At 35.3% G+C, this 14,141-nt stretch overlaps 1 protein-coding gene across 17 annotated transcripts in view; it reads left to right on the top strand.

The window, feature by feature from the left end:
- The window catches only part of LOC105479408 (myocyte enhancer factor 2A), a 164,363-nt gene that overhangs the window by 101,903 nt on the left and 48,319 nt on the right, over positions 1-14,141 (top strand). For 8 of the 17 annotated variants that reach the window (XM_011737352.2, XM_011737353.3, XM_011737351.3 and 5 more), the window contains 3 exons: positions 9,511-9,642; positions 12,556-12,775; positions 13,566-13,625. In XM_011737352.2, the coding sequence (XP_011735654.1) occupies positions 9,511-9,642; positions 12,556-12,775; positions 13,566-13,625 (412 nt within the window). Of the gene's footprint in view, positions 1-9,510; positions 9,643-9,707; positions 9,858-12,555; positions 12,776-13,565; positions 13,626-14,141 lie in introns of all 17 variants that reach the window. The other 9 variants (XM_011737346.3, XM_071100585.1, XM_011737348.3 and 6 more) reach the window with 3 other exon arrangements.

The raw sequence follows: 14,141 nt of genomic DNA, 5'->3' as shown, positions 1-14,141 counted from the left end.
TTTAGTGAAAATGAACCAGCTATAACTCTGTGTAACTCTATGGAGGAATCTCATAAACAGTGTTAATGAAAGAGGCAAGACTGAATAGTATACTGTGTGTGGTTCCATTTATATGTGTGTGGTACCATTTACATATCATTCACAAATAGGCATAGCAAAGTTATATTTTTAGGGATATGTATATATGTGGTAAACCTATAAAGAAAATCCAGATAATTGTCATCACAAAGTTAGGATGGTATTACCTGTAAAGGTGGGAGGAGAGGGTTATGTGATGAAGGGAGATAGGGAGAGTTCTGGCCTTGGTCTCTTTTTTTGACCTGATTGAAATGACTGATGGTCACTTTATAATTATTTGCTGAATTTTCTATAAACTTGTACATACCTTTCCTATTTCACAATTTTTAAAAATTGTTTTTATGTGTTGTCAGAGTAGCTAGAAAGAATAGGTAGTATATGTTTCAAAATTGGAAATAATTATTTACAATGAGGAAAGAGAACTTTTCTCATTTTTAAAATATTCTTGAAATTTAAAAAATTTCTTGAAACTTGAGACATGATTTCTTTTTTCCTTTTTTTTTTTCTTGAGACAGAGTCTTGCTCTGTCACCCAGACTGGAGTGCAGTGGCACGATCTCGGCTCACTGCAACCTCCACCTCCTGGGGTTCAAGCGATTCTCCTGCCTTATCCTCCTGAGTACCTGGGATTACAGGTGTCTGCCACTAAATGCCCGGCTAATTTTTTTGTATTTTGAGTAGAGACAGAATTTCACCATGTTGGCCACGCTGGTTTCAAACTCCCGACCCAAAGTGATCTTCCCGTCTCGGCCTCCCAAAGTGCTAGGATTACAGGCATGAGCCACCGCGCCCGGCCCAAGCCATGATTTCTTTATTTTACAAGCACTTGCTTATACTTGTGCTAGATTTACTGACTACTCAGCTAGTATTTATGGAGCATTTACTGCTCAGCTGTGTCACAGCAATGAGGTTTAAGGTGGGTGGTCAAATGTTTTGTGGGTTTATTTAATCGACTTAAATCAGTTAGCTCCTCATTCATTTAAAAACCATGCATTTATACTTTTTGAGTACTTTCAATTCCATAGTTTCACTTGTAAGTGCTATGATTCTATTAGTTTGGAATGGAATTTGGCAATTTTAAAGTTGAGCATATGTTAATTTTTTTTTCAGTTCTTGGTAGGCCAGAGTTACCAAGAGCAAGCATGGGCTCTAGCAAATACTCCAGTAGTATAGGCTCTTCTATCCAAAATTTAGTGGCATATGTCAAGATTCCAGAAAATGCCAGTCCCTTGGGATATTTATAAGTTCTTATTTAAGAGCCCATATGCTTTAAATATTTATTTAAACATATTTGGGAAGATAATCCTGATTTATTTACTCTGTAAACAGATGCCAAAGATCATAGTAATGTGCATATGTGCACATATATATATATGCACACATTATATATGTTTGTATAGATACACACACACACACACACACCAAAATGGACTGCACTTTTAACTCCTGCCTACCAGGAACTGAAAAAACTTTTAACATATACTCAACTTTTAATTGTCAAATTCCATTCCAAACAAATAGAATCACATATATATATTTAAAATTTTAGACACGCTTATTTTCCATGGAAGTTTTTATATATATAAAACTTTTTGTATTTTATATATAAAAGTTTGTATTTAACTATTTTATATATATAACATTTCCATGGAAAATGTGGCTGAAATTTTAAATATGTAATTTCTTGCTGAGTGTTTAACATGAAAGAGCATAAGCTAAAAGAAACCCATTTTAAATGAGTTGCCCTGCCTAATTAGTAATTCATTTTGAAATAAATTTTTTAAGTTTATTATGTAAAAGAAAACAACATACTTAGAAAAAGGTCTAAACAGTATTGTTTTGTCTTCTCAAATATCTTTTTTCTTTCTCTTTTCAACTCTTCCCTTAATCCTTTCCATCTCTTGTTTCACCAAGAGGCTTAGTACATAAACCAGAAAATGAGAGGCAGATGTACAGGGTCAGCCAAGTGCTAGCATATACCCAGAATTCTGTACATGTTTCCTTGAATTTGAAAGAGAAGGTTGCTAGTACTCTATAAGTAGAATGACAGGACATATGACTTAAAAGATTTTTGTTGGGTAGATACCATTATTTCAATCAGTTATCTTTGACCAACAGTAGTAATTAATCATCACTTCTAAGTTTGAGACTCTTTATGAATTCTAGGTTGTGGAGGTACTAGCCAGACTTATTTTGAGAAATATGTGACTTGGATAAAGAGACTGATAGTGTGTTACCTAAAGGATCACTGACAGTTTTCTTCCTTGTGCTTCTTTGATTATAAGGGATAGAAACCCACTTAAAGTGGCTCCAATTAAAGAAAGAATTTATTGAAAGGATTTAGACAGATAGCACTCAAAGGCAGGAGGCAGGAGTATCTGGCTTCCTGAAGGCCTGACACCAGGAACTCCATATTAAGGGCTCCATGGTCTCTCATCTCTGCCACCAAGGTTGGTTTGCAAGATAGCTCTCCTTGCAGGCACAACTGATAATCTTCATGTAAAAATAAATTGATTTAAAACAGGTGAGAAATTCAGAATGGTATTGAGGGGAACTGTATTGGTTACAGTTTATGGAACAGATAGAATGGAGAGAGAGAGAAAAGTGGAAAAAAGAAGAGTCTAGACATAAGATAGTGCAGGCTTGAGTAAGTATGGGGACAGTAGAAAGGGAAATAATATACAAAATTTGGTATTCCATGTGAATGTAGAGAGAGAATAAAGGGAATAAGGTCGACTAGGTTGGTAAGTCCAAAGGACAGACCTGTTTAATAAAAGATAATGAATTCTATCTTGGCTAAGTTGAAATAGAAATGTTAGTAAAATATCCAAATGAAAGTGTGCAGCAGGTAGTTGGGATTATAAGTCTTCCAGGTTGCAGATTAGATTTGAACAAAGGCATAAACATTCCTGTCGTAAAATTATCAAATGAACATATTAGAGATTTTATTTGATTCATTAGTGAATGAGGGAACAATAAGATCATAAACAGAGGAGAACTCAAAATATAATACATGTATAGTTAAAGAATGCAGGAGCAAATTTATAAATAGAAACAAAAGTGGTCAGTATCCACAGGGTGACAATCAGTGGTATTTCATAGGAAACAATGTCTGCAAACGAGAATTATTTGTAGCTACTACAAGTTTTCTGTAAGTTAACTAATGTCCATCTCTGTAGTGTTGTAAAATAGCCTCATCAAAGAAACAGACGTGGATATAACTAACCTAAATGGAGGTTCTAACCAGGGCACTCACTAAATTTCAGGCCTTCACTGTTTTTCCTTAAATTGGTATGGAAATTTTAAACTCAAGAGCCTCCCTACTATTTGGAGTGTTTGGTCAGCAGTAGATAGAAAAACAAGCAATGGAGAAAGGATTCCCTATTTAATAAATGGTGTTGGGAAAACTAGCTAGCCATATGCAGAAAGCTGAAACTGGATCCCTTCCTTACACCCTTATACAAAAATTAACTCAAGATGGATTAAAGACTTAAACATAAGACCTAAAGCCATAAAAACTGTAGAAGAAAATCTAGGCAGTACTATTCAGGACGTAGGCATGGGCAAAGATTTCATGACTAAAACACCAAAAGCAATGGCAACAAAAGCCAAAATAGACAAGTAGAATCTGATTAAACTAAAGAGCTTCTGCACAGCAAAAGAAACTATCAGAGTGAACAGGCAACCTACAGAATGGGAGAAAATTTTTGTGATCTGTCCATCTGACAAAGGGCTAATATCCAGAATCTACAAAGAACTTGAATTTACCCAAAAAAAAAAAAAAAAAAAAACATCAAACAGTGGGTGAGGGATATGAACAGACACTGCTCAAAAGAAGACATTTATGCAGCCAACAGACATATGAGAAAAAGTTCATCATCACTGGTCATTAGAGAAATGCAAATCAAAACCACCATGCGATACCATCTCACGCTAGTTAGAATGGTGGTCATTAAAAAGTCAGGAAACAACAGATGCTGGAGAGGATGTGGAGAAATAGGAACACTTTTATACTGTTGGTGGGAGTGTAAATTAGTTCAACCATGGTGGAAGACAGTGTGGTGATTCCTCAAGGATCTAGAACTAGAAATGCCATTTGACCCAGCAATCCCATTACTGAGTATATACCCAAAGGATTATAAATCATTCTGCTATAAAGACATATGCACACATATGTTTATTGTGGCACTGTTCACAATAGCAAAGACTTGGAACCAACCCAAATGCCCATCAGTGATAGACTGGATAAAGAAAACGTGGCACATATACACCATGGAATACTATGCAGCCATAAAAAAAATGAGTTCATGTCCTTTGCAAGGACGTGGATGACACTGGAAACCATCATTCCCAGCAAACTAACACAAAAGCAGAAAACCAAACACTGCATGTTCTCACTCATAAGTGGGAGTTGAACAATGACAACACGTGGACACAGGGAGCGGAACATCACACACTGGGGCTTGTCAGGGGGTGGGGGGCTAGTCTAGGGATAGCATTAGGAGAAATACCTAATGCAGATGACAGGTTGATGGATGCAGCAAACCACCATGGCACATGTATACCTATATAACGATCCTGCACGTTCTGCACATGTACCCCAGAACTTAAAGTGTAATACTAATAAAAAAAAGATCAGCAAATAAAAAAACAAAAACAAAAGAAGGAAGTCTTTTAAAGTTCCTCTTCCTTTAGGTAAAACTGGTTTAATTAATACTAGACAACGAAGCAAAACCTTCTCTTTTAAGTTCAATTTGGGCATTTGCAACACAGAAATAGTGTGGATATCATGTAGGGATTCCTTTTTCCTGGAAATATTTTTAGGCAGTATGCCCTCCTCTCTTCCTCCACCAACTTGAATTTCATTTTAGGTCTTAGTAGCTTCCGATGGAAAGGAAGGTTGTGGGGTTTGCTGTTTTAGACAGTTAACATTCTTAATGCTGTAATATAAATAAGAATTTATGAATTATCACAAGAAGATTTTGAAGATGAATATTGAAAGGCCACAGGCCCTGTCTTGTCATATTTCCTTGATACTTGATATTATAACAAATTAATACAGATTAATCAAATATTTAAAAAAAATTTAAAGAACAGCATACTACTACTTCCTTTTAAAAACCAATACTTGCTCCAATAATAAGTCCTATTGAGGGTTACTAGGAATCTCTTTTCCTGAATTTAGGTCTGAAATCAGTGAGTTGGGTGGTAAGTGGTAACATAATTTCGTTTTTTGGTTTTTGTGGGGTTTTTTTTTATTTTTTATTTTTTGAGACGGAGTCTCCCTCTGTCACCCAGGCTGGAGTGCAGTGGCACTATCTTGGCTCATGGCAAGCTCTGCCTCCTGGGTTCACACCATTCTCCTGCCTCAGCCTCCTGAGCAGCTGGGACTACAGGCGCCCACCACCATGCCCAGCTAGCTTTGTTTTTGTATTTTTAGTAGAGACGGGGTTTCACCATGTTAGCCAAGATGGTCTTGATCTCCTGATGCTGTGATCCGCCCGCCTCGGCATCCCAAAGTGCTGGGATTACAGGCATGAGCCACTGCGCCCGGCCGTAACATAGTTTTTTATAAAGGTGATTATGACTGTCAGACAGATATAAAGTGAACATGAGTCAAAGATTTTAAGTCATTCATTAGTGAGGGAGCCTGAAAAAAATGTTGCCTTGGTAAATTCAAAGATCAAACAAATATATAAGCCCACCAAGAAGGCCAAATGAATTTGCTTCATAAATACAAAAACTGGCTCTTCCACAGTGGAGGGAAGAAGTCAGTTGAACTTCCACCAGATGAAATTTATTTGCACATCTACAAACACAAATTATTTGCTTTACTCTCAGTTTTCTACAAATTATCTTCTGTTCATAGAGTTGTAAATAGCTCAAAAACCAAGGCACAAACCCCATAGAATCAGATAACTTGGAATGTGCTCTAAACAATACATAGCTTTTAAAGATACTTAGTTTTTTGGGGTTCATTTAAAAATATTTCACTATGCTTACATAACTAATGTTGAAAGGTAAATGTTAGCTAAGTTTATTACTTAAATCTTGCATTTTCTACCATAAATGACAATATACAGAAAGTACCTGAATTGGCCCAGGTCACAAAAAAACTGTTAAAATCATAATGGAATTTAACTTTGTTGTGACATAAATGGAAAAATGGACGTAAATAGAAAAATGATTGTTTCTAATAAGTGCTTAACTGACCCTCCAAAAATACTGTCTTCTATAGAAGTGAACTGATGAAAAAAATAAGTGTGTTAATGTTAGGATTTTATTTAAGTAATCTTGCCAATTGGGAACTTTGAATTAGTTTGGAACATGTACAGAACAGGGTGCATCCAATCGGCTTAAATTGATTAATAATTACTGATTAAATTGATCTTTATAGCAGTCTGTAATGTATGTTTTAGAATACATTTCTTTAAGAAAAGCAATTGGGATCAGTCAACTTAAATGGGTACACACCATTGAAATTTGAAATTATTTTGGCACAGTTCAGTTTTCTCCTTAAGTTTGTCGGAATGGCATAGAAAAACTCACATTATTTACAAGAAATAAAGTATCTTTGAAGTTCTATTTACTTTAGAATGGATTATGATAATGACTAGTGATAGCTATAGAGAGTACACAGTACTGGCACTCCTGATGCATTTTTCTACTTTATGAGGAATAAGCAGATCTCTCATGGTGGTAACCTTTCACACTGTGTTTTCCTCGTTGAGCAAGTGTCTGTATTGTGACTAACTTGTGCGTGAGAAGACTGAAGCTGGCCTTGTTCATATGTACCTTGCCTGGCCTTCTTAATAGATTATGGCATTCCACTTGTTAATACCAGTGGCACAGGAGAAACTTCTACTGTTGTGCTATTTGGTAATGTGAAGACAGAAAAAGTCTTTTTATGGTAGTTGGGTCCTCACAACAACTCTTCATGTTTTAGTGATAAGAAGACACAAGTTGCCTATTAAACAGAGATACATTAGCTTATTATCTGCAAAGCTGATAGAGCCTCTTAAATTCTCTCGTGGTGACAGAAACCCCATCTGAAGTGAAGGCTTGCAGAGCTGGAGATACCAGAGCACTTTCCTTCTTCATAAATACAAGTAGGGTTAACCCTACTCTTTACTCTTGTAGAATAAAAATTTCTGTAGTTATTGAACAAAAGCTGTCTTTTTTTTTTCTCTGGCAATTAAAATATGATCAAAGAGATATATACTTGGTGATTGCCATTTGTGAAAATTTCAGTGATAAGCATTACTGCTTACTAAGAAGAGCAAGACTGAATTAACTAGTCTTAAAATAGATGAAAGTTGAGGGGAAATATCAGAGATTGAGGAGTAGAATAAATCAACAACTTTGTGATAAGATCTGTGTGTAGGCACCTACTATATTTGTTCTGTTTCTAGTGCTGTGTAGGTTTTAAGAGTTCAATGTGTTCCAGTGTTCTGAGTGTCTACGTTTTCACTGCCCATAGCTACTTGGAAAGATTTGGCAAGTAAACTTGCTACCATGGTTGGGGGGGGGATAAATGCCTTTATCCTTTAGTGCTCCCAACAACAGGACCTTTTATGGCCAAGCACACATAAAAGTCCATGTGATTACTTAGGCTCATAGAGCCTAGTGCCATGGAGAAAATGTTGGAGAAATAGATGTTGTGTTTGCTATATGCACATGCTAAGTAATTTAATAAGCTAACGTATCTATACTAATGATTGCTTATGATTGTTCATGGAAAATTTTTAAAAATCAAATGGAATAAAGTGAATTTTAAAAATAGTTTGACTTTGGAGAAACTAAGAAAAAAATTCTTGAATCTTAATGTACTGTTTATATTCCACTTCATTCAAGAAAAAGGGATCAAAATAAACATCCATAATTTTTGCTAATCATATTTTAAAGGATACTAAGATCTGCTATGAAATAATTAAAAATATCTTTAGATCTAATTTAATCATTTATTGACGAACTTCTCTGGGACTAGTTCAGTGATCAAGCTTTGTTTCCTAATAGAGCTCTGTTAGTTAGGCTTACTTGGAAATTTTAACTTCCTAATCCTTCTCTGCAGTTGGCCAGAAAATTTAGAAGTCTCAGCCATTTCAGTGTTGAACCCTGTAACTCTACTTTAAGACCCACCAGGATTTTTAAAAAAAGAAGAAGGAAAGAAATTAGACATTCTGAAAGTAAAGGAATATTCTGTATATCTTCAAGCTCTTGGTTTTTAATTTATTTTTTTAAGTACCGGGCAAGTTATTTCATGATGACTTTAAGTTAAAAATCAGAAAACCAACTGTTTTTTGCATTATACTTACCCCAAAGTAAGTAAAAAAAAAAAAAAAAAAAAAAAAAAAGTCAGTATAATCCAGGAGATATTTTAATGGCACTCAAGAAAATTCTCCAGAAAGGGCTGGGCACGGTGGCTTACGCCTGTAATACCTGCACTTTGGGAGGCCGAGGTGGGCAGATCATAAGGTCAGGAGATAAAGACCATCCTGGCTAACATGGTAAAACCCTGTCTCTACTAAAACTACAAAAAAAATTAGCTGGGCATGGTGGTGGGCGCCTATAATCCCAGCTACTTGGGAGACTGAGGCAGGAGAATGGCATGAACCTGGGAGGCGGAGCTTGCAGAAAGCCGAGATTGTGCTACTGCACTCCAGCCTGGGTGACAGAGCGAGACTGCATCTTAGAAAAAACAAAGGAGAGAAAATTCTCCAGAAAGTCAAATCAGTGGATTAAATCAAACCATGAAATACACTCTGAATAACTTTTGAGTGCAAATTTTAAAAGTATGTAAAGTCACTAATAATTTGTACATTCTACATAGGAAAGAGTCATTGCAGACATAAGTAATTATCAAGTTTGAACTTTTATATTTCAAAGTTATACAGGAAAGTGAATAATAGGAATGAAATTATTGGGATATTGTGCTGATTCTTTCTGTTGAGTAAAGTAAACTCTGATAGGCAGAAAGGAAGAGTACGTGAAGTTGCTGAAATGTTCAGTTTATAAAGATGCGATAACTTCTCAAAGTATTTTTATGAATTTCTATTTTAGTTCTTTCATGCATTGGTTATATTGGATAAATTGATCATAGAATTTTAAATTGATAAATTGATCAGGCTTTAATCAGATTTGAGTTTTAACTGTCAGAGCAGTGAGTAATTTAGTATTTTAAGAAGTTTTGAAAGGAAGAATCCAAACAAGTAAATATTCCTTTTCTCTTAACGTACAACGAGAGGATTAATTTTACTTATATATAATGTTTATCTTATTTGAAGAAGTAAGTACATATGTGATAATTTAGAAACCGTTTCAGTGGCTCTTGTATAATTCAGTTCATTCCGTCTGTGCTCTCTTAATAAATTTTACAGAAAAACTCATGGCAAGTTAGCATTATTTGTGTGTGAATTTTCCAATTGTATTTCAGACTTTAAGAAAGAAAGGCCTTAATGGTTGTGAGAGCCCTGATGCTGACGATTACTTTGAGCACAGTCCACTCTCGGAGGACAGATTCAGCAAACTAAATGAAGATAGTGATTTTATTTTCAAACGAGGCCCTGTAAGTACTTTTACTTTACCTCTACTTTTTATTTGTTGATCCTTTTTGTTAACTTCATTATTTAGGCTCTGAACAAGAAGGAACACAGAGGGTGCGACAGCCCAGACCCTGATACTTCATATGTGCTAACTCCACATACAGAAGAAAAATATAAAAAAATTAATGAGGAATTTGATAATATGATGCGGAATCATAAAATCGCAGTGAGTACTAAAGTATGGTTTGTGCTTTTATCTTGTGCATGAAGAGATTGACCAAACATCTTGTTGCTTATTTTTATAGTGGGTGATGACAACAATAAGTAGAAGGGAAGAAAGGCATTTTATTAGTATTTTTTATAAAACTTTAAAAATTATTGAAATCTTATACATGTTCAGTATCTTAAATGTAGAAGTGAAGAGAAAACATGCCGATCCAGACTTTGCTACCTCTTACCCCAGTACCTTTGGATAGGGCACCTAAACATCTTGAATTCTTTCGTCATCTATAAAGTGAGTTGGCTCTCATGATTTTTAAGGTATCTTCCAGCATTAAAATTCTATGATTTATATTGTAGAGTATGTATAACTTTCCCTCTACTCCCATGACTTAAAAACATTTATGTTCTTAAATAGATCTTGAGAAAGCAAAGTGTATGGTAGTTAGGATTGTTGCAAAACTTGTTTCTTTCCCTAAATTATTTTCAATTATTTTGTATAGTTGCCGTAATAGTAGAGCTAAGCTTACTGCTTTGCAGTTTGTTAATGTCCCCAAATCACTTAGCAACAATACCACCAAATTTTGTTCTTTTTTTATGCTGTAGATACTAAGGAAGAGCAGCTTGGCTTAATTTTAATTTAAGGCAACAATGTTCTTAAACTGATTGCAGAGCAAATAGTGACTTTACAGTTTCTGTATACTCATTCATCTAACCATAGTGAAAGAGTGTTTTTCTTTGAGCTCATGCTCCTAGACTTGATAGTTCTTCAAAGAATTCTCACTGGAAGCTCCATTGGCAAGAGCTACTTAAAACAGTTATTTTGGATCTAATTTCCTAATTCTGTGTATATAGGTCAGCCTCCCTTGAACAAATTAGTTTCAATGCTGATATTTATTTTATCAGAGTTAATTCTCTCAAAACTGTGCCCTAAAGTATGCACGATGGATCATATCTTCAGAGTAGTCCTGTACTACAGGTTGAGTGTCCCTTATCGGAAATACTTGGGACTAGAAGTGTTTCAGATTTGGGATTTTTTTCAAAATTTGGAATATTTGCATATGTATAATATCTTGGGGATGGGACCCAAGTCTAAACATTAAATTTATTAATGTTTCATACATACCTTATACTCATGGACTGAAGGAAGTTTTAGATAATATTTTTCATAATTTTGTACATGAAACAAAGTTTGTGTACATGGAACCATCAGAAAGCAAAGATGTTGCTGTCTCAGCTACCCATGTCATAGGTCTTGGCCCCATGTGGAACATCATGGGGAACCTGCTGTCAGCATGTGTAGCCTACACATGTGCCATTTTATTACCCTTTGTGGATATGTTTGCGTGAGGGAATCTGAGTGGGCACAGAAAAGATATATTGAAGCTGATGGGAGACTGGAAGGTCCTTTTCCCCTTGGAGACACTGAATAAACAGTGTATTGTATGCCTGCATTTCCACACATCAGGTGTGGAATTCTCTATGGCATCATGTTGGTGCTTAAAAAGTTTTGGATTTTGGATTTTCAGATTAGGGATGCTCAACCTGTATAAGAAGCCAGCTCACACAAAAAAATGGCTTTAAGGAGTTACTTTTGGGCAAATACCATTATTATTCTTAAAAACAATACAGTAGCAAATGAAGGGATGTTGTTGACCTTGCAGTTAATGTTAAAGCTGCAAAGATATTGCACAAATAAAAGTGTTTTACTTTTGAAAAAAATTGCCATATACCCACTGTTTTTGTATTTGTTGATGTATTATCATTTTTCTACATAAAATAAACTATTGAATAAAGTACAATAAAATATATTCTTCCAACTTTAAATTAGCAGTGTTACCTTATTTTTGTATGTTACTCTTTTAAAATGAGGGCACAGTAAAGTTGTTTTATTTTCTCCCACTTTAAATTCTAAAAAGCAACATCTGTTTATCATGGTTAACAAGCATATTGTAAATGGTCTATGGAGGAAATGCGAGAGAAAAATATAAAAAAGGGGGCATGGAATAATTTGGAGGGAGGGAAGGTTAGCATTTACAATATTTGTAATTTAATCTTTATACAATTTAAAGAAGATACCAAAAACTTCATTACTTTTATTACTGGCTTGGTTAGTAGTTAATTTTGTTGTTTAGATTAGATTTCTTTGCATTTTCATTTAACTCAAATTGCATTGTTCTGTATGTAATTACTTTTTTTACCTCTTAGTTTTGCCCTTTAGAAATTTAGTTAATCAGAATGGGACATATTTATGATTTTTCAGATTTGACATATTAAGTTAATAATGTGTGTATACACTTTTCTCCTTCCATTATATTTGGTATCTCTCAATAGAAATGTAATGTTATTAAGGTTTACATCGAAGTGCCAATTATGCTTACTTGGTGACAGTGATACATTTCGTAATGTCTAAATTTGACAACACTACTTGATTATCAGATTTAACCTCTTAAATTTGTCTTTATGAATATTTGAAATACAGAATATAGACAGTATATATTAATATATAAAATTGAAATTGAAAAGGCTTATGTCGGGCATATTCATGTTCAAACATAATTCTAAAGAAAATAGCTTTAATCTGTAAATTGGTTAAGAACCTATCCCTATCCTCTACTTTTAGTAACTTGAGTTACCTTGCCACATTAAAGTTCAAAAGTTACTTTGTAGATAAATATGAAACCAACAGTTTTTTCCTTCTTTTTCTTTATTTACAGCCTGGTTTGCCACCTCAGAACTTTTCAATGTCTGTCACAGTTCCAGTGACCAGCCCCAATGCTTTGTCCTACACTAACCCAGGGAGTTCATTGGTGTCCCCATCTTTGGCAGCCAGCTCAACGTTAACGGACTCAAGCATGCTGTCTCCACCTCAAACCACGTTACATAGAAATGTGTCTCCTGGAGCTCCTCAGAGACCACCGAGTACTGGCAATGCAGGTATGTAGTGATACCTATTATGCTACTTCTTTAATAAAGAGGGTGAAAAAAGTCTTTGCTAACATAAGCAGTTTCTTATTTTGCTATTCTTAATTGTATTGTTTTAATGAGCAAGAGTCACGGCTACATAATTGTCCTCATTTTAAAGTATTTTTTTGAAAATCAATTGTGAGTGTAGCGTTGTGTCATGCAAAGTAGAACAGTACTGAGAACCTGCCATTTATACGCTTTCCTTCTCATGGGAAAGCCATACTTTGACAGGCAGAAAATTTAGTTAGATATCACAAGCAAGGATTTAAAGTAGAGTGTGAGCCATTCATGTTAGAAATATGGGTGATAGACTTACCTGATTGGAGTTAGAGTATCTTTTACATCTCCTCCTGCCTGAATTACTTCATTAATTCAGCAGAATTTACGTTGCATTTATTGTATTAGTTTACATAATGCGGTGTCTCCTCTCCCTTAAGTCCTAGATTTAATTTAGTGATTTAATCGTACTCCCTACATACTGCCCCCATTTTTATCAGTGTGTACTATTTTGGTATTGATGCAATACCACTATTTGGTATTGAAGGCAACATCAAGCTTGAAAGGCAAACTTATATATATGAGATATGCAACTACATCAGATTACTTATTAATGCCAACTTCAGACTGAGCTAGTTTTTATTTTTGTGTCGTTTTAGAATTAGAGTGAGAGTTACCTCTGTTCGGTTCACATTCAGTCAGGTAAAGAGACCTAATTCATATTCATTCTCTGCCCTCTGTCTTCTCTCCATAACGTTGTTAGGTGGGATGTTGAGCACTACAGACCTCTCAGTGCCAAATGGAGCCGGAAGCAGCCCAGTGGGTGAGTGAATTCCTACTATTTCGTTTTGTAGGTATCTAGCCTATCTGAGATTAAAGGAATGTTGTTCCTGAAATAAAGCTTTCTGGGAAATTTCCTTCTGAAGGTTACTTTCACTAATACTTAACTTTTTTAAAAAACACCCCTGTTTTATTCCTTAAAAATCTTAAGGAGAAACTTTCTCCATCTTTTCTCCTTACCAAAGTTAGACCGTTACCTGCTCTGTCTTACAATAGCATGAAATGTTTTCAGAGAGATTAGAATGAAAAGAAATGGTGGGTCTGTCTACTTCTACAGATAGAAAGATAATTAAGAGATTTGTCTTGGCTGGGTGTGGTGGCTCACACCTCTCCCAGCACTTTGGGAGGACGAGGCGGGTGGATTGTCTGAGCTCAAGAGTTAGTGACCAGCCTGGGCAACACTGTGAAACCCTGTCTCTACTAAAATACAAAAAAAATTAGCCCGGCATGGCAGTGCGCGCCTGTAGTCCCAGCTACTTGGGAGGCTGAGGCAGGAGAA

Source organism: Macaca nemestrina, chromosome 7, assembly GCF_043159975.1.
Source record: "Macaca nemestrina isolate mMacNem1 chromosome 7, mMacNem.hap1, whole genome shotgun sequence".
Classification (NCBI taxonomy): Eukaryota; Metazoa; Chordata; class Mammalia; order Primates; family Cercopithecidae; genus Macaca; species Macaca nemestrina.
This window is presented reverse-complemented; position numbering and strand designations above follow the sequence as displayed.